The following is a 20,052-nucleotide window of genomic DNA, read 5'->3' as shown; positions in this document are numbered from 1 at the left end:
GTGTGTGTGTGTATAGATACACATTCGCACACAGATAGATACACATTCATGTATAGAATTTTTTTTACCCTGATAATTGACATATAAGTTGCAGGTATATGGTGCTTCCCACCTAAATAATTCAGTTTGCATGTCTAAAGTATATGGACACTTTTCTACAGAACATACCAACTTTGTTCTTATGTAAATGAAAGGAATTCAGTTTTATGATACACAAATAGCTGTATATATTATCCAGGATTGAGCTTTGTATATAACCAGATGTACATGTTAAATATACATCATATATATATACTATAGCTCATATTGATTGTTTTTTAAAAAATGAAATCTTGTGGAATGTTCAGAAATGCCTTGCCTTATGGGTTTGTTAGTCTCATGTTAGTCTGTTTATTGCAAAATACTAGAAAGAAGATACTTTATGTTCTTACTAGACACATCAGGGGGTCTGTAGCATCAGGTTGCTGCACTCTTTGTCATATAAGTGTGCTTAGAGTTGCTGTTTTCTGAATGTTTGATTGATTCCAGTTTGTACTTCATCCAGCCCAGCATTTTGCATGATGTGCTCTGCATATAAGTTAAGTTAACGGGGTGACAGTATACAGCTTGATGTACTCTTTTCCCAACTTTGTACCAGTTTGTTGTTCTGCATCTGGTTCTAAATGCTGCTTCTTAACCTGCATACAGGTTTCTCAGGAAACAGGTTAAGGTGGTCTGGTATTCCCATCTCTTTTAAGAGTTTTCCACAATTTGTTGTGATTCACACAGTCAAAAAATTTAAGTGTGGGCATTAAAGTCCATTTGTATGAGATTTCAGATGGAAATGAAGGATATGTTATTTTACAGTAGATGAAGGGCTGTCTTTGTTAAAAAGTGTTTAAAGACTTGCTGTTGTGTTTAGGTTCCAGTGTTTTCTTGTAGGTGGAACTTCTGAGCTATAAATTTGAATGTTTGGCTGAAGAAATGGCTAAAGAAAATATTGAAGTAGATCTAATTTTTCCTGAATAGTTATGTCATTGTCAATGAAAAGTCAATTAACAGCCAAGCTAAAGAGAAAAAAAATTTATTTAAACCAAAATTAGGATATAACCCAGGAGAAATGTTCTCAAAAGCTTTGAGCACTGTCCCACCTGTTAGAAGATGAAGACACAGTGATAGTTTCCTGATGAGAGACTGTACATCAAAATGACGTACTGACATTTTACATAAAATTGACCAAGAATGCATAGTCCAAGTAAGCACATCCAAAGCAGCAAGTCACCATGACTGCTAGAGTGTTGAGGAAGAATACTATTTAAGAGCTTCATTGTTGGTGTCACAGAAAAGAAAATAAGTATGATTTTTGTGGTGAAGCAAGCATTTCCATATATAATGCAGATGCACAGTGTACATTCCAGGAGAAGGGGCTGCTAAGTGGACAAAGATTTTTATGTTTACTTTTCCTTTTTTAAAAAGTTTTTTTTAATTGGAAGAAATTTGCTTTACAATGTTGTATTGATTTCTGCCATATAATAACACAAATCAGCTGTAAGTATACATATATTCCCTCCCTGTTAAACATCCTTCCCCTCCTGATGCCCCACCTAACTCCCTGTGCTGTATATAGCAGCTTCTCTCTAGCTGTTTTACACAGAGTAGTGGATATATGTTGATGTTATTAATGATTTCTCTCTTTATCCCACTTTCTCCTTTCCTCACTGTGTCCACAAGTCCATTCTCATTTCTCTACATCAGCATCTCCCTTCCTTCCCTGAAAATAGGTTCATTAGTACCATTTTCCTAGATTCCACATATATGTGTTAGTATACAATTATCTTTTTCAGATTTACTTCACTCTGTGTAAGAGGCTCTAGGTTCATCTCCTCACTGGAACTGAGTGAAATTTATTCTTCTTGTCTGAGTAATGTTCTGTTGTATATATGGACCACATCTTATTTATTCATTCCTCTGCTGATGGACATTTAGGTTGCTTCCATGTCCTGGCTGTTGTGAATAATGCTGCAGTGACCACTGGGGTACCTGTGTCTTTTAGAATTGTGATTTTTCTCAGGATATATGCCTAGTAGTGAGATTGCTGGGTCATATGGCAGTTTTATTCCTAGTTTTTTAAGGAATCTCCATACTGACTGTTTCAGTTCACATTCCTACCAACAGTGCAAGAGGGTTCCCCTTTCTCCATGTCTTCTCCAGCATTTATTTGTAGACTTTTTGATGATGGTCATTCTTACCATTGTGAGCTGATACCTCATTGTAGTTTTGATTTACGTTTTTCTGATAATTAGTGATGTTGAACTTTTTTTCATGTTGTTGGCCATTTCTGTTTTCCTTGGAGAGATGTCTGCTTAGGTCTTTTGACCACTTTTTGATTGGGCTGTCTTATTTTCCTGATATTGACCTACATGAGCTTCTTATATATTTTGGAGATTAATCCTTTTTCAGTTGATTTATTTTCAACTACTTTCTCTCATTCTCACAGTTGTCTTTTCACATTGTTTATAGTATCCTCTGCCGTGCAGAGCTTTAAGTTTGATTAGGTCCTACTTATTTTGTTGTTGTTGTTATTGTTTTTATTTCCTTTACACTAGGAAGTGGGTCATAGAGGATCTTGCTGTAATTTATGTCAGGGAGTGTGCTGCCTATGTTTTCCTCTGAGTGTTTTATAGTGTCTGGCCTTTAATTTAGATCTTTAATCCATTTTGAGTTTATTTTTGTGTATGCTATTAGAAAGTGTTCTAGTTTCATTCTTTAACATGCAGCTGTCCAGTTTCCACAGTAACACTTATTCAAATGACTCTTTTTTCCTCCTTTGTGTATTCTTGCCTCCTTTGTCAAAAATAAGGTGCTCATAGATCTGTGGGTTTACCTGTGAACTCTATCATGTTTCATTGGTCTGTATTTCTGTTTTTGTGCCAGTACCAGACTGTCTTGATAACTCTAACTTTATGGTCTGAAGTCTGGTAAGTTGATTCCTCCCGCTCCATTCTTCTTTCTCAAGATAGCTTTGGTGATTTGGGATCTTTTATTTTTCCATACGGATTGTGAAATTTTCTTGTTCTGGTTCTATGAAAACTTCCATTGGTAGCTTGATAGGGATTGTGTTGAATCTGTAGATTGCCTTGGGTAGTAGAGTCATTTTCATAATACTGATTCTTCCAGTCCAAGAATATGGTATATCTGTCCCTCTGTTTTTATCATTTTTTATTTCTTTCATCAATGTCTTATAGTTTTGTGCATACGGGTTTTTTGGCTCTTTAGTATATTTATTCCTAGGTATTGTATTCTTTTTGTTGCAGGGTTGAATGGGATGATTTCCTTAATTTCTCTTTCCACTTTTCATTATTGGTGTATTGGAAGGCAAGACATTTCTGTGTGTTTATATCGTGTGAATTTACTATTTTCATTGATTAGCTCTAATAATTTCCTGATGGCATCTTTAGGCTTTTCTATGTATAGTATCATGTCACACACAAACAGTGAAAATTTTACTTCTTTTCCAATCTAGATTCCTTTTATTTCTTCTTCTTCTGATTGCTGTGACTAGGACTTTAAAAACTATGTTGAATAATAGTAGTGAGATTGGGCACCGTTGTCTTTTTCTTTATCGATTTTTATCTTGCTTCTTCATCTATAACTTATTTTTTGTTATTTCTTGTTTTTTAGATGGGAGGGACTGTGTTCATTTTACTGAACAAACTGTCTTACTAGTTATTTGGCCTGAGGTTTCCAGCAGTGGAGTTTGTAGATTGTTGGTTAGAGCTGGGTCTTGGTGTTGAGATGTGGAGTTCTGGGAGAGCTCACTTCAATAAATATACCTTGAGGTCTGAGGTTTTTTTTTTATTCCAGCATTTCAGACTCAGCGCTTACACCTCAGGGGCTTGGGCCTGGTCTAAGGCATGTGAAGTCGGATCCTATAAGCCAAGGGATGCAAAAAGAGGAAAATGAAGATAGGCAAAAGAAAAGGCAGAAAAACTGTAATGAATAAAAGATAACAACCCTTGAAGGGTGACAGCAGACTCAATAGCAGAGAGAGAGAGAAAAAGAAAAATATATATAAATTAAAAATAAAAATGGGTGAAAGTTGCTCAGTTGTGTCTGACCCTTTGTGGCCCCATGAACTACACAGTCCATGGAATTCTCCAGGTCAGAACACTGGAGTGGGTATTCTCTGGGAGATCTTCCCAACCCAGGGATTGAACTCAGGTCTCCTGCATTGAATGTGGATTCTTTACCAGCTGAGCCACCAAAGAAGCCCAGGAATATTGGAATAGGTAGCCTATCCCTTCTGCAGGCATCTTCCCAACCCAGGGATCGAACCGGGGTCTCCTGCATTGCAGGCGGATTCTTTACCAGCTGAGCTATGAGGGAGTGGAATAATAATGAAGATTGAAAAATAACAGAATAATTTTAGAAAACTAACAAATAGTACAAAAAATAAGAATATGTATGAAAAAACTTCTGGAGAGAAAATGGAGCTCCACTAGTAGTAAAAACTCTGAAAGAAACCCAAAACACCAAAAGGCTGAAAAAACTTAGGCTGTGAAGGGCGGGGTTTAGTAGGGGAATGACTTAGGTGGTAGGGGTGGGTTTCTGACCTAATACCCAAGCCTTCAGAGAGGGACCTGGATGGGGGTGGAGGTGAGCCAGGTTCCACCCAGCTAAGAGGGTCTCTGCAGTGACTCTGGCTTTGGGGTATGAGGATAAGGCCAGCCCCCACCCTACCCCACGCTCCCCCCCCCCCCCCCCGCCCCGCTGCCCAGGAGGCTCCCCTGGGCCCTGGGTAGAAGAACACTAGAAGGATTCCCTACTCCTCCACATCTGGAGGAACTCCTCCCTTGACAGCCCTGCTCTGTCTCTCCTCCCTCCTGCATCTGCAGGACCTGCATGGGCTGAGGCTGCCCTCGGAGGTGGATCTGGAGGACAGAGGAGCACAGGGGGAGTTGCTGGAGGGTAGGTGGGGCCCCTGGAATGAGGAGAGAAGGTAGAAGGGGCTCCTGAATCAGAGAGCCAGGTCCAGAGGTCAGAGCCCATGGAGGCGTGAAGGGGCATGTATAGGAGGCGGACCCGGGAGGGAGGAGGAAACGAGAGAGTGGAGGAGAACCCTGGAGGTTAGAAGGGGGCTCTGGGATGGCAGAGGACTCAACCTGGAGGGAGAAGCAGGGAGTGGGGCTTAGATGGGTGCCTTGGAGGCTGGAGGTAGGAAGTGTTCTCTAAGGGTGGAGGGCTTGGCCTGGGCACCTTAGGAAGATCCCCAGGGCCAAGTGGGGATCAGAAGGGGGCAGTAGGCAGTGCCTTGTTCTTGGAAGCCTGCAGGTGCCTCCTAAAGCCCAGCTGGCCTCTTTCTTTCCCAGCAGGAGCCTTCCCTTCCTCTCTCATCCACAAGATCCTCTCAGAGGGATCCCTGAAGAGTTAAGGTGCTCAAGAGGGAAGAAGACTCCATTGGAGGGAGGAGAGGCCCCAGAGAGCAGAGGCCCAGGGGTCCTGGGGCCAGAAGGCTCCCAGGATCAAGTGAAGGCAGAACCCTAGGGTGTTCCCCAGTGAACCTTTCTATCTCCTCATAGATCCCTCCCCTTCCTGATGGAGCAAGTACTGCTGCTCTTTTCAGCACAAAGGCATCAAAACCACTCCTTTCCTCCACAATAGACCATCAGTTGATGGTCCCCAGAGCTTTCTCCACACCCCTCTGTCTGATACCTAGTCACTTCTGGGGCTTCTCCCATCAGCCTGTCTGCAGGAGTCCCCCACCAGCACTTGGTAGGCATCCTAGGCATGGGGAGACATAGACTCTGTTTCTTCCCTCACTGTCATCTTGCCTACGCTTCTTATTCCTGATCTTAGGAAATGCTTTCAGTTTTTCTCAGTTGAGAGTAACGTTTGCTGTGGGTTTGTTTTATATGGCCTTTTCTTATGTTGGCTTAGGTTCTTTCTATGCCTACTTTCTGGAGAGTTTCTGTCATAAATGGAAGTGGGATTATGTCTGAAGTTTTTTTCTGCATCTATTGAGCTGGTCATCTGGGTTTTATTCTTTAATTTATTTGTGTGATGTATCACATTGATTGATTTGCATATATTGAAGGCTCTTACATTCCTGGAATAAATCTCACTTGATCGTGGTATATGAGTCCTTTGATTGTGTTGTTGGATTCTGTTTGCTAGAATTTTGTTGAGGATTTTTATTCTGTGTTAATCCTGTAATTTTCTTTTTTACTGGCATCTTTTGTAGTGTGGTGATGGTGGCCTCATGTCCTTTAAAAAAGAGATATTATTTGGTGGGATTTGGTGAGATTGTTATTCAAAAAGAAGTCATAAGTTAAAATTTGAAAGTTCTCAGCCTAACCATATTGAAAGAAATAAAATGTGTTTGAGAGGGAACTTGACAGTTTGTCTGGCATTGATAAGAAGATTGATGTGAATCACCATCTGAGCAGTAGGTTGGAACTGTTCATGAAGGCATTTGGGGAACTGGTCAACCATCATAAACAAGGCCCTATTGTCTGGGATAATTGAGAGAGCACAAAAGAGGTGATTTAATATTATGAGATTATTTTGCCTCCAGCATCTCAACTGAGATGCCTCTAGAATTGAAGAGCTATTCATCAAAAAATGGGAGATTGATTAAGTCTAGACTAAAACCAGGAACTATTCTTCAAAACAGTGCAAGAATGAACCTGAGGGCATTTTGTTTATTATGAGAGTGGCCCTTTCATCACAAACCCAGTGTGTAAGGTGTGAAGGATACAGCTGTATCAAAGAAGGCTGTTCAGCTAAGAGATCCTGCTAAGGCAGTAGTACACTGATTCATGGTGGTGGCCACTCCTAAGCTTGGACCAGTACACACATATATGATTTCATCCCAGAAGACAGAAGACGTAAGATGGCAAATTCGACAGCTTTGATAAGAGCTGTACCAGGCAAAGTCATGGAGATAGGGTCGCCAAGAGCCATGTGCCTTCACTGTGAGGAACATGGGCCTGATAAATTTTCGGTTTGTTCCAGACTTGTTAAGAAGTGGAGTAGTCCTCATAGTCAACAAAAGAGTCTGAAATGCAGTGCTTGCGTGCAATCTCAAAAATGACGAAAAGATCTGTTTCCAAGGCAAATCATTTGGTATCACATTAACCCAAGTCTGTGCCCCACCCACTAATGCCAAAGAAGCTGAACGGTTCTATGATGACCTGTAAGACTTTCTAAAACTAACACGCAAAAGATGTCCTTTTCATCACAGGGAACTGGAATGCAAAAATAGAAAGTGAAGAGATACCTGGAGTAACAGGCAAGTTTGGCCTTGGAGTACAAAATGAAGCAAGACAAAGGCTAATAGAGTTTTGCCAAGAGAAAGCACTGGTCATAGCAGACACCCTTTTCCAACACAAAGAGACGACCCTATACATGGATTGTCCCCAGATGGTCAATATCAAAATCAGATTGACTATATTCTTTGCAGCTGAAAGTGGAGAAGCTCTATATAGTTAGCAAAAACAAGACCGGAAGCTGACTGTGGCTCAGATCATGAACTCCTTATTGCAGAATTCAGACTTAAATTGAAAAGGTAGAGAAAACCACTAGACCATTCAGATATTACCTAAATCAAATCCCTTACAATTATCCAGTGGAAGCAACAAAGATTGAAGGGGTTAGATCTGATAGACAGAGTGCCTGAAGAACTATGGACGGAGGTTCATGACATTGTAGCAGAGGCAGTGATCAAGACCATCCCCAAGAAGAAAGAAATGCAGAAAGGCAAAATGATTGTCTGAGGAGGCCTTACAAGTAGCTGAGAAAAGAAAAGAAGCTAAAGGCAAAGGGGAAAAAGAAGGATATAACCGTCTGAATGCAGAGCTCCAGAAAATAGCAGGGAGAGATAAGAAAACCTTCCTCAGTGGTCAGTACAAAGAAATAGAGGAAAACAATAGAATGGGAAAGACTAGAGATCTCTTCCAGAAAATGAGAGATACCAAGAAAACATTTCATGCAGAGATGGGCACAATTAAGAGCACACATAGTATGGACCTAACAGAAGCAGAAGATATTAAGAAGAGGTGGCAACAATACACAGAACTAAACAGAAAAGACCTCCACGAGCCAGATAATCACATTGGTGTGATCACTCACCTAGAGCCAGACATCCTGGAATGTGAAGTCAAGGGGGCCTTAGGAAGCATCACTATGAACAGAGTTAGTGGAGGTGATAGAATTCCAGCTGAGCTTTTTCAAGTCCTAAAATGATGCTGTTAAAGTGCTGCAGTCAATATGCCAGCAAATTTGGAAAACTCAGCAGTGGCCACAGAACTGGAAGAGGTCAGTTTTTGTTCCAAAGAAAGGAGAAAGGCAGTGCCAAAGAATGTTCAAATTACTACCTAATTGCACTCATCTCACGTGCTAGCAAAGTAATACTCAAAATTCCCCAAGCCAGGCTTCAGTTGTATGTGAACCAAGAACTTACAGATGTTTAAGCTGGATTTAGAAAAGGCAGAGGAACCAGAGATCAAATTGCCAACATACTTTGGATCAGAGAAAAAGCAGGAGAGTTCCAGAAAAACATGTGCTTTATTGACTACTCCAAAGCCTTTGACTCTGTAGATCACAACAAACTGTGCAAATTTCTTAAAGATATGGGGATACCAGACCACCTTACCTGCCTCATGAGAAATCTGTATGCAGGTCAAGAAGCAACCGTTAGAACTGGACATGGAACAATGGACTGGTTCAAAAGTGGGAAAGGAGTACGTCAGGGCTGTATATTGTCACCCTGCTTATTTAACTTATGTGTGGAATACATCATGAGAAACACTGGGGTGGATGAAGCACAAACTGGAATCAAGATTGACAGGAGAAATATCAATAACCTCAGATATGCAGATGATACCACACTTACGGCAGAAAGCAAAGAGTAACTAAACAGCCTCTTGATGAAAGTGAAAGAGGAGAGTGAAAAAGTTAGCTTAAAACTCAACATTCAGAAAACTAAGATCATGGCATCTGGTCCCATCAGTTCATGGCAGACAGATGGGGAAAGAACGGAAACAGTGAGAGACTTTATTTTTTGGGGCTCCAAAATCACTGCAGATGGTGAGTTAAGTCATGAGATTAAAAGACACTTACTCCTTGGAAGAAAAACTATGATCAACCGAGACAGCATATGAAAAAGCATAGACATTACTTTGCTGACAGTAGTCCATCTTTTTCCAATAGTCATATATGGATGTGATTGTTGGACCACAAAGAACGCTGAGTGCCGAAGAAGTGATACTTAGGAACTGTGGTGTTGAAGGAGACTTGAGAGTGTGTTGGACTGCAAGGAGGTCAAACCAGTCTATCTTAAAGGAGATCAGTCCTGAATATTCATTGGAAAGACTGATACTGAAGCTGAAAGTCCAATACTTTGGCCACCTGATGTGAACTGACTCACTGGAAAAGACCCTGATGCTGAACAACATTAAAGACAGGAAAATAAGTGGATGACAGAGGATGAGATGGTTGGATGGAACCACCATCTCAATATACTTGAGTTTGAGCAGAGTCTGGGAGTTGATGATAGACAGGGAAGCCTTATGTGGTTCAATCCATGGGATTGCAGATTTGGACATAACTGAGCAACTGAACTGAACTGCACTGAACTGAACTGTTACCTCTGACTTCCCTCTTGTAACTGGAATGTGGATCTTGTACCTGTCCCACCATTGTGTTTCAGAAATACATGACTTGTTTGCTATCATAGATTTATAACTGGAGAGGAATATGCATTAAATGAATCATACCTTGTGACTTAGCCATAACTAACTTAGATATGTCAACTGAAGAAAGCGTATGACCTAAAAGTTTGCAGTTAAGTTTTACCGGAGGACCTTACTGAGGATTGTAACCTGGAATACAGTATCTTAGATCTCTTTGAGGAAAGTGAGTTAAGGAAGAATACAGGATATGTAGAGTTTTTTTCTGGGAAGAAAGAAAAATACAGTTAAAATTCAAAAGGTTGTTTCTAATTACAGAAGCTCTTCCTTGGTAGCTCAGCTGATAAAGAATTTGTCTGCAATACAGAAGACCCTAGTTTGATCCCTGGGTTGGGAAGATCCACTGGAGAAGGGACAGGTAGCACTCCAGTATTCTTGGGCTTCCCTGGTGGCTCAGCTGGTAAAGAATCTGCCTTCAATGCAGGATACCTGGGTTTGATCCCTGGGTTGGGAAGGTTCCCCTGGAGAAGGGAATGGCTACCTACTCCAGTATTCTGGCCTGGAGAATTCCATGGACTGTGTAGTCCATGTGTAGTCCACAGGGTCACAAAGAAGCAGATGTGTAAATTACAAAAATTTATGAAAGCAGATGTCTAAAGTTAATCATCTTGGCACGTTTTCTGTGTTTAGGAATATGCAAGAATTTGGGCCATCAACTGGGGAAAGACTGTAGGCAACTGTGAGTTCAGTTTTTTTGTTTTTTGTTTTGTGAGTTCAGTTTTAATTGGGGCAAATAAATACTGTACTCTGGGAGACACCCTCTCAGATGATCCCTCCAAGGAACTGCTCTACAGAGGGAGGTTATATGTCTTTAGTGAGGGGTATATCCATTTTGATAGAAGTTTACAACTAGTCATGAGGAGTAGATACTCATTAGATATTGTTGCAGAAACAAGTAATCAAGAAACCCAAGCACCACGCTTGGAGAGTTGGAGAACTCAGGTTTATTATGCCGGTGGACCTAGAGGAGTTAACACTCTAAGCTCTGAGCCCTGAACAAAGGTGTTACAGAGTTTTTATAGACAGATTATGGTGGGCAACACTAGCTGTTAATAGGCTGGTTTAAACTAAGGGGTTTTGCACACATGGGAACAGCAGTCAAGATGAGGAGGGGGATGTCTGACCTGGATAGGCTTGATTAAACAGGTTTGCAGGGGCTGGGCAATTGCAAAGAGCAGGGTAAGGGTGAGAGAGATAAGCTCCAGTTCCTAGTATTCCCTATAAAGTCCCCACTTTCTGAGACTGTGTGACCTACATGATCCAGACTTTGCAAGGGGCAAGCTGAGTTATAGAGGCAGAACGAGCAGGAGGTTATGTAAAATTTTCACTTTGCCTCTTTACTATGACAAGATGCAAGAAATTGGGCTCAGAAGAAACTGTGTTCAGGTTGTGCTGTTGCTTTAGCAGAATCTTTTCACTGAAGAGCCTCCTTTGATACAGTTAAATCCTTCTGGCCCAACGCATTAAGTTTGTGATGAAAGGGCAGCTTCCATAATTTATAAATTGCCCTCAGGATCATTGTTCCACTGTTTGGATATTATTTCTTGGCTTTACTCTCAATTTAATCTATAGGATAGTTCTAAGATTCTCTTGAGATACTGGATACATAATAGTCTCCTTAAAAGATTAGGCCAGATTCTTTGTGTTCTCCATTGGACCATGAAAAGAGAAAACGTTAGACTCAGTGATGTCTGACTCTTTATTACCCCATGGACTGTGCCTTCCAGGCTCTGCTGTCAGTGGAATTCTCCAGGCAAGGATGCTGGAGTGGGTTTCCATTTCCTTCTTCAGTGAAGCTTCCTGAGCCAGAGATGGAACCTGAGTCTTCTGCATTGCACGCAAATTCTTTACTGTCTGAACTACCAGGGAAGCCTCAGATCCTGGTCTTTAGATATGAGAAGATAGAAGAATTGGGCTCAAAAAAAAAAAAAAAAAAAAAAAAAGAAGAAGAAGAAGAATTGGGCTCATAAAATCCTCTCCTGAAAACATCTAGCCATCTGAAGACTTGTTCCCTCACCCTCGCCCCTGCAACATTTGTTTTGTTCAGTCAGTAGGTTGTGTCTGTTTGTGACCCCATGGACTGCCATATACTAGGCTTCCCTATCCTGTTGCTGTCTCCCAGGTTTTGCTGAAACTCATGTCCATAAAATTGGTGTTTCCATCTAACCATTTCATCCTTTTCCACCCCTTTCTCCTTTTACCTTCAGTCTTTCCCAGCATCAGGGTCTTTTCTAGCCAGTCAGCTCTTTCCCATCTTGTGGCCAAAGTATTGGGGATTCATCTTCAGCACCAGTCCTTCCAATGGATGTTCTCAGTTGATTTCCTTTAGGACTGACTGGTTTGACCTCCTTGCAGTGAAAGGAACTCTCAAGAGTCTAATCCAGCTCTGCAGTTCAAAAGCATCAATTCTTCATTGCTCAGCTTCTTTGTGGTCCAACTCTCACATTCTTAGCGTGATAACTAGAAAAAACATAGCTATCATTTCTGCTTTGCGTCCTAAAGTTTTTCCAAGGGTGTTGACAGTCAGTCATTGCAGTGGGTATTGATGCAGTCCTTGTGGAAGCAGGTGGCCAGTAACTGTCTTCAGTTGTCAACTAAAATATTGACTTTTTTCACTGCATGAACTTTGCATAAGTGACAGCTTTTAGTTAGCAGGGCTCATTGAAATTATCCCTTACATATGGACCTTAGTTATCTAAGGAACACAGTGGGTTGCACCGTGGGAGCAGTTGCACTAGCCACTGATTAGATGGTGAGCAACATTCTTTGTTTACTGAAATTGCATGCAACATTCTTAAATTTGCAGATACTTCCATGACATTCTGGACTTAAGACTTCTTAGTTGTTGTGTAAGAGAGACATGAATGAGTGAGCAGAAGAAGCAGCCACAGATGAAATGCTTTGGTCTAGATATTTATGTCTCTTTGTAAATTCATATATAACACAAAGGTGTTGCTTGTTAGATTGTGCCAATGTAACAGTACATTTTTCCCCTTTAAATTAAATACTTGTCCCTGGGATGATATAGGATTGTATTCAGTTCAGCTCAATTCGGTTCAGTTGCTCAGTCGTGTCTGATTCGTTGTGACCCCATGAATTCTAGCACACCAGGCCTCCCTGTCCATCACCAACTCCCAGAGCTTACTCAAACCCATGTCCATTGAGTCATTGATGCCATACAACCATCTCATCCTCTGTCATCCCCTTCTCCTACTGCCACCAATCCCTCCCAGCATCACGGTCTTTTCCAATGAGTCACCTCTTCTCATGAGGTGGCCAAAATACTGGAGTTTCAGCTTTAGCATCAGTCCTTCCAGTGAACACCCAGGACTGATCTCCTTTAGGATGGACAGGTTGTATCTCCTTGCAGTACAAGGGACTCTCAAGAGTCTTCTCCAATACCATAGTTCAAAAGCATCAATTCTTCGGTGCTCAGCTTTCTTCACCGTCCAACTCTCACATCCATACATGACCACTGGAAAAACCATATCCTTGACCAGATGGACCTTTGTTGTCAAAGTAATGTCTCTGCTTTTTAATATGCTGTCTAGGGTGGTCATAACTTTCCTTCCAAGAAGTAAGCGTCTTTTAATTTCATGGCTACAGTCACTATCTGCAGTGATTTTAGAGCCCTAAAAAATAAGGTCTGACATTGTTTCCACTGTCTCCCCATCTATTTCCCATGAAGTGATGGGACCAGATGGCATCATCTTAGGATGATATAAGCATCCAGTGCCTAATAACTTCTTCCAGTGCTTTTGGTTGTTTATCTAAATACATTTTTGTAGTGAGTATTTAAAAAATGATTTCTGTATATTTTAGTTGTCTTTCTTTTGTGAATGTCTGTGTTCCATCCCATTCCCCCAACATCTTTGTGAGTATTCTGAACCATGGATTAAAAAAAAGAATAGGGTGTTAGCCACTGTTTACATTAATTTTCTGATGCCTCAGTTGTCCAAAACTCTGCTTTCTAAAGCCTTTATTATTAGCAGGTTTAGAAAGACTGGTGTGTGCCATTATTATAAACATTAACAATTTCACATTTAAAGATTTTCCTGCATCATTGACCAAAGTATTATTTGTATTCAGCTTAATAAACATTTAAATTCCTTCAGAACTGTCACAAAAAGAAGAGGAGGATCCTGCTGTTATGGAAAAACAGTTAGAAGAAGAGAAGCTGTTGGAGATAGAGAGGTCAGCACTGATTTAAAAACTTAAAGTATATTCGGTTATTTTACTTGAAATGATAAAGACTTTATTAATACAGATTTTTAAAATCTGTACAGCTCTGATAGAATGATATACGTTTATGGAGTAAAGAGTGTGTGGGAGGGAATTCTGTATTTTTCCCTTAATTTTGCTCTAAATTTAAGACTTCTGCGAATAAAGTGTGGAGTTCTAGTTTTCAGAGAAGGGAAGATATGCCACATAATTTTTTCAAAAACGTAAATATAAGGGCAAGCCAAGAGAAATTTTAAAGGTGAGAACTTGCCTTTGTTTCAATTGTCAGTGTGACATAGGTTGTGAAGTCTAATGCAGAGTCCTACATGTGATTCTTTGCATTTATTTATGTGTTGGATTTAATCTTTTTGGTTCACTTTCCTCATCTGTTAAATGAAAGAATTATTATATAATTTGTTTCTGTAAATGTTTTTAATGTGTTTATTGCTTATTTAAATTACTAATATAGGACATACTTATTTTCTCCCAATGAGGTTTTCTTATTTAGTGATAAATTAATAATAATCATGCCTTACTGTTTAATGTATATGGTATTTTTAAAGGATATATTTGGTATTTTTAAAACCTGTATAACACTTTTTTTACTTTTTAAAATTAATTTATTTTTTATTGAAGGATAATTGCTTTACAGAATTTTGCTGTTTTCTGTGAAATTTCAACATGAATCAGCCATAGGTATACATATATTTCCCCCCCTTTTGAAACTCCTTCTCATGAAATCTGTATAAAATATTTTTAACCAAAGTATTTTTCAGTGCTTTAGTTGATTCATTGTCTATGCAAAAGAACAAGTAATTCAAAGAAGAAGATGACAAGTGAAACAGCATCAATAAATACCTCATATTCATAGAGAGCCTTTGTTACAAAAAGTTGAATGCAAATGTCTGAGTGCAAAGATAGTTAGACATGTGTTTACATAAATTTGTTGCTGATTATATAATACATATCTTTCAATATCAATGCAGAAGTCTAATCCACCCATTTTAAAACCAACCTGCTATTCATTGTATAGATATAGCATATTTTACCTGTGTATTGTTCTCTACTGATATACATTTAAGATCATAGTACGTTAAAAAGAAAATAAGATTACCCTTTTATTGTTATACAAAACTTTAAGTTAGCGTTTATGCTTACATAATTTTCATAATTTCTCTATTACTTCCTAGGAAAATATCTAGAAATGAAATTACTGTGATCAAAGAATATGTATATATAACTGGAGAAAAAGGGCTTCTGGGTTTGTAGTTTTCTCCAGCAGTGAACAAAAGTGCCCATTTTCCCCATATGTTCAGTTCAGTTCAGTCTCTCATTCATGTCTGACTTTTTGTGACCCATGGACTGCAGTGTGCCAGGCCTCCCTGTCCATCACCAACTCTTGGAGCTTGCTCAGACTCATGTCCATTGAGTCTGTGATGCCATCCAGCCATCTCATCCTCTGTCGTCCCCTTCTCTTGCCTTCAATCTTTCCCAGCATCAGCATCTTTTCCAGTGAGTCAGTTCTTCGTATCAGTTGGCCAGAGTTTTGGAGTTTCAGCTTCAACATCAGTCCTTCCAATGAACACCCGGGGCTTATCTGCTTTAGGATGGACTGGTTGGATCTCCTTGCAGTCCAAAGGACTGCCAAGAGTCTTCAACACCACAGTTCAAAAGCATCAATTCTTTGGTGCTCAGCTTTCTTCACAGTCCAACTCTCACATCCATACATGACCACTGGAAAAACCATAGGCTTTCAAGGCTTTAGTCCCCATCTGCAGTGAATTTGGAGCCCAGAAAAATAAAGTCAGTCATTGTTTCCACTGTTTCCCCACCTATTTGCTATGAAGTGATAGGACTGGATGCCATGATCTTAGTTTTCTGAATGTTGAGCTTTAAGCCAACTTTTTCACTCTTTCACTTTCATCAACTAAAGAATCTCTTTAGTTCATCTTCACTTTTGCCATAAGGGTGGTATCATCTGCATATCTAAGGTTATTGGTATTTCTTCCAGTTGATTCCAGCTTGTGCTCCATCTAGCCCAGTGTTTCTCATGATGTATTCTGCATGTAAGTTAAAAAAGCAGGGTGACAATATACAGCCTTGACGTACTCCTTTTCTTATTTAGAACCAGTCTGTTGTTCCATGTCCAGTTCTAACTGTTGCTTCCTGACGTGCATACAGATTTCTCAAGAGGCGGGTCAGGTGGTCTGATATTTCCATCTCTTTCAGAATTTTCCACAGTTTATTGTGATCCACAGAGTCAAAGGCTTTGGCATAGTTAATAAAGCAGAAATAGATGTTTTTCTGGAACTCCCTTGCTTTTTTGATGATTAAGTGGATGTTAGCAATTTGATCTCTGGTTCCTCTGCCTCTACCTTTTTTAAATCCAACTTGAACATCTGCAAGTTCACAGTTCACATATTGCTGAAGCCTGGCTTGGAGAATTTTGACTTTCACACTAAAAATAGAGGTTTATTTTTATTTATTTATTTATTTTGCAGGAAAAATGACTACTAACCAAGGATGTTAATCTGCTATGTCTTATATGTATGACATATACTTTTCTTGTTTATCATTGATCTCAGTTTGATTCACAACATTACTTACAATTTGATTTTCATGTCATTTTCATAATTTGATATCCAATATCTGGCATTGTTGTCAGACTTATTTTTTTTCTTTTAGTCATTTAGGAACCTAGGGACAAAAACTGAAGAGTCTCTTAACTGTTTCAAGTTAACCCATAAGTTTATGGGAAATAGCAGGTTTACTAGTTCTGCAGTCTTCCAGTTGCCACTCTAAAAATGCATAGAAATTGAAGGATTATACCTTTTTAATGTGAAAGCCTAAGTCTTAGTTTGATCTTGTTATTTGCTTTATTGGCACTTGCACAAGGTTTTATATAAAATTAATCTTCAGTGACATTTTAATCATTCCCCAAATGTTTTATTTGCTATAATATATACAATGTAAATGTGTGTATTTGTAGAATGATGCCAGTTCTTTTGATTATGTAATTATATCAATAGGCAAAACTTACATGATGAATGGTTATTAAGGGAGCAGAAGGCTCAAGAGGAATTCAGAATAAAGAAAGAAAAGGAAGAGACAGCTAGGAAACTGAAGGAAGAACAAGAGGTATGCTTTTAGTTAAATTAATCAGCTAGCTAAACAGTCAAGATAACTTTTAATGAAAGACTTTTTCACATTAAGAAATACATGTCTTGAAGAAGAATAACAACCAAAAAAACTTCTAAAAAAGCTGGATTCTTTGTGTGACCAATATATACTTAATTTTTTAAATTTACTTTTCTCATGTGGTGAAGGTTTTGAATATTAAATCTTTCTTTTCTCTTTAAACACAAAGTTAAAGAAAAAATGGGAAGAACATCAGAGAAGAGAGAGAGAAAAGGAGGAGCAGAAACAACAGGGGAAAAGAGAAAAAGAGGTGATTCCTATCATTAGAGGATAATTACATGGAAGATCCCCTGGAGGAGGAAATGGTATCACACTCCAGTATTCTTGCCTGGAGAATCCCATTGACAGAGGAGCCTGGCAAGCTATAGTTTGTAGAAGTGCAAAGAGTTGCACACGACTGAAGCAAGTTAATGTGAATGGGCTATATGATGGATTTGAAGCTGTAAGCAATGGGAGGGCTTGGAGGTTTTGTTTTGTTTTTATTTATTTATTTTGTTTACTTTTGGCTGCATTGATCTTCATTTCTGAGCTTGTCTTCTGTCTAATTGTGGTGTGGAGGGGCTGTTCTTCATTGTCTTCTCTAATTGCGGAGCCCAATTTGTAGGTCACAAGACCTCAGTAGCTGTGGCAGTGGTCAGTCTCTCTGTAGGACACAGGCTTCAGCAGTTGCAGTGTGAGGCCTGGGCTTATTGTTACGGCTTGCAGGCTTAGTTGCCCTGTGGCATGTGGGATCTTTCTGGACCAGGGCTGGATGTTCCCTGCATTGGGAGGCAAATTCCTAACAACTGGACCACCAGGCAAGTTCTGGTTTGCTGTTTAAATGTCATTTTTTTTTTTTTTTGTACAGACACACACTAGAGAGTTTCCTTAAAATGTTTTTCTTTATGTTCATGCAATAGCAGTTAGGACTGTCTTAGTTTAATGTTTTTCTTCAACTTTACCCAGTGTGAAACACAGTTTATAATGGGCAGAAACTTTTCTTTAGAAGAGAAGTAGTAAAAGTTTCAATGTCTGCAGCCCATTCATTACATGTGTTACAAAGCAGCCATGACAGAATGTAAAACATATAGCTGTGACTGTGTTCTAATAAAATTTTACATAGAAGCAGACAGCCTTTGTATCTCTCTAGTGAATGATGTGACTCAGGTTCTGTTGCATGTGTTGACTCATTTTAAAGACATTTTATATATGTTTGTCATGTTTATTTTGTTCCTTATGTCCTGCCACCAAGAGGTATTTGATTTCAAGAAAGCAGTTACTGAATATTTAAGAGTTACGTAGTTTTTTTTGTTACTATTATTAAATCTTTACTTGATTAATGTGTAGCTCAAACAATTGACTTGATATATTTGACTTCCTGTCCTTAATGGTGTGATTATTTCAAAAATTCACAACCCATATTTGCTTGAATGAATTCATCAGATTTTTTTTTCTGTAGTATTTCTAATCCTAAATTACATAAAATTATTCTTTAACCACCATGTAATGGGAAAAATGGATTTGTGCTTGTGTTTTGGTCATTATGGGGTAGAAATAGCCTTCCCAAACTTTGTATTCTGTATCTCAGGCCATTAATTCCAGTGCAAATTTTAGGCACTTTTATCTGAGTACTACTTTGTGGAGTGGATATGTGCTGTAACACACTGGATTTTCAGGGGACAAGAAGTTTGGAGCTTTTAAATTTGTTTATAGAGAAGAATCAATTCTCATTTTAACTGTAGAGCATTTTTCACTTGAGTTGTCCAGGGTTCAGACAAAAGTTATGGCTTTTTTAAATGTGATTTTTTCTTTTTTTTAAGGAAGTGTAGAAGACATTAAGCAGAAAGCATATAGTATAGTCATCCCTGATACTTCAGATTATCTTTAGGTTTTTACAATGCCAAGTATAGTGTAAAAGGTACAAAAATAGCTGCCAGTACATGGCAAAATCAGATTTTGCTTTTTGGAAATTTGTTGGGTTTTTCCAAAATATTTTGAACTGTGGAACCTGGAGATACAGAGGACTAACTATAGATTTTAAGAAGATTTAAGAAATACATTCTGCTGCATGCTGGACTGTTGTCTTGTTGACAGTTGTCTTGTTGATGGTGGTAGGAAAGTGAAAAGAAAAGGATAAAGTGAAAGGAAAAGCAAAGTGAAAAAGATAAAGTCCCTGCTCTTGATGTTACTTTGCTAGATAGGGGAGCTATATGATAAGTTACTGAAAAAGATAGTTTGCAGTGAGGTTAAGTGTTGCAAAGAAATAAAACAAGATGATGTAATAGAATGTTGGGAATAATGGTATACTTCCTTAGATAAATCATCATGGAAAATTTCTCTGAGAAGCCAGTGTTTTCAGCTGTTTCTGGGGTGCAAAGATCTCAGGGGGAAAGGTTTTGGGCAGAGAGGATTCTTGAGTGTGGAGCTGAATGGAGGTGATGGTCTTTAAATCCCAGAGACCAAAGAACAAAGTGGCAGAGGAAGGCAGTAGGTCAGAGGGCTAGACAGGGTCAGATCATTTAAAGCCTCCTGGATTGGAAGGAGTTTGGACTTCATGTTAATATAATGGAAATTCATTGTCTTAACCTTTAATAAATTATTCATCACTTTATTTAAAGAATTGGGGGTAGGGTACATGACCAAAAAGAGTAGAGTCAAGATAAGGCTGCTGTTTCAAGTAGGATATGATGTATTTGTGATTTGTATGAGGATCTTCCTTGTAGCTCAGTGATAAAAAACCAATGTGGGAGAGAAAAGAGCTACCAATGTGGGAGACCCGGGCACTGATCCTTGGGCAGGAAGATCCCCTGGAGGAGGATATGGCAACCCACTCCAGTATTCTAGACTGGAAAATCACATGGACAGGAGGAATCTGGCATGGTATAGTCCATCAGGGTCCCACGGAATCTGATATGATTGAGCACAC

At 39.2% G+C, this 20,052-nt stretch overlaps 1 protein-coding gene across 3 annotated transcripts in view; it reads left to right on the top strand.

The window, feature by feature from the left end:
• LOC133053084 (U2 small nuclear ribonucleoprotein auxiliary factor 35 kDa subunit-related protein 2-like) overlaps positions 1-20,052 on the top strand; it is a 42,711-nt gene that overhangs the window by 3,012 nt on the left and 19,647 nt on the right. The window contains exons 3-5 of one of the 3 annotated variants that reach the window (XM_061137893.1): positions 13,844-13,922; positions 16,979-17,087; positions 17,317-17,397. In XM_061137893.1, coding sequence (XP_060993876.1) covers positions 13,844-13,922; positions 16,979-17,087; positions 17,317-17,397 — 269 coding nt within the window. The remainder of the gene's footprint in view (positions 1-13,843; positions 13,923-16,978; positions 17,088-17,316; positions 17,398-20,052) is intronic. The other 2 variants (XM_061137894.1, XM_061137895.1) reach the window with 2 other exon arrangements.

This window comes from Dama dama, chromosome X, assembly GCF_033118175.1.
Source record: "Dama dama isolate Ldn47 chromosome X, ASM3311817v1, whole genome shotgun sequence".
Classification (NCBI taxonomy): Eukaryota; Metazoa; Chordata; class Mammalia; order Artiodactyla; family Cervidae; genus Dama; species Dama dama.
Note: the sequence above shows the minus strand (reverse complement) of the source record. Positions and strands in the feature narration are given on the sequence as shown.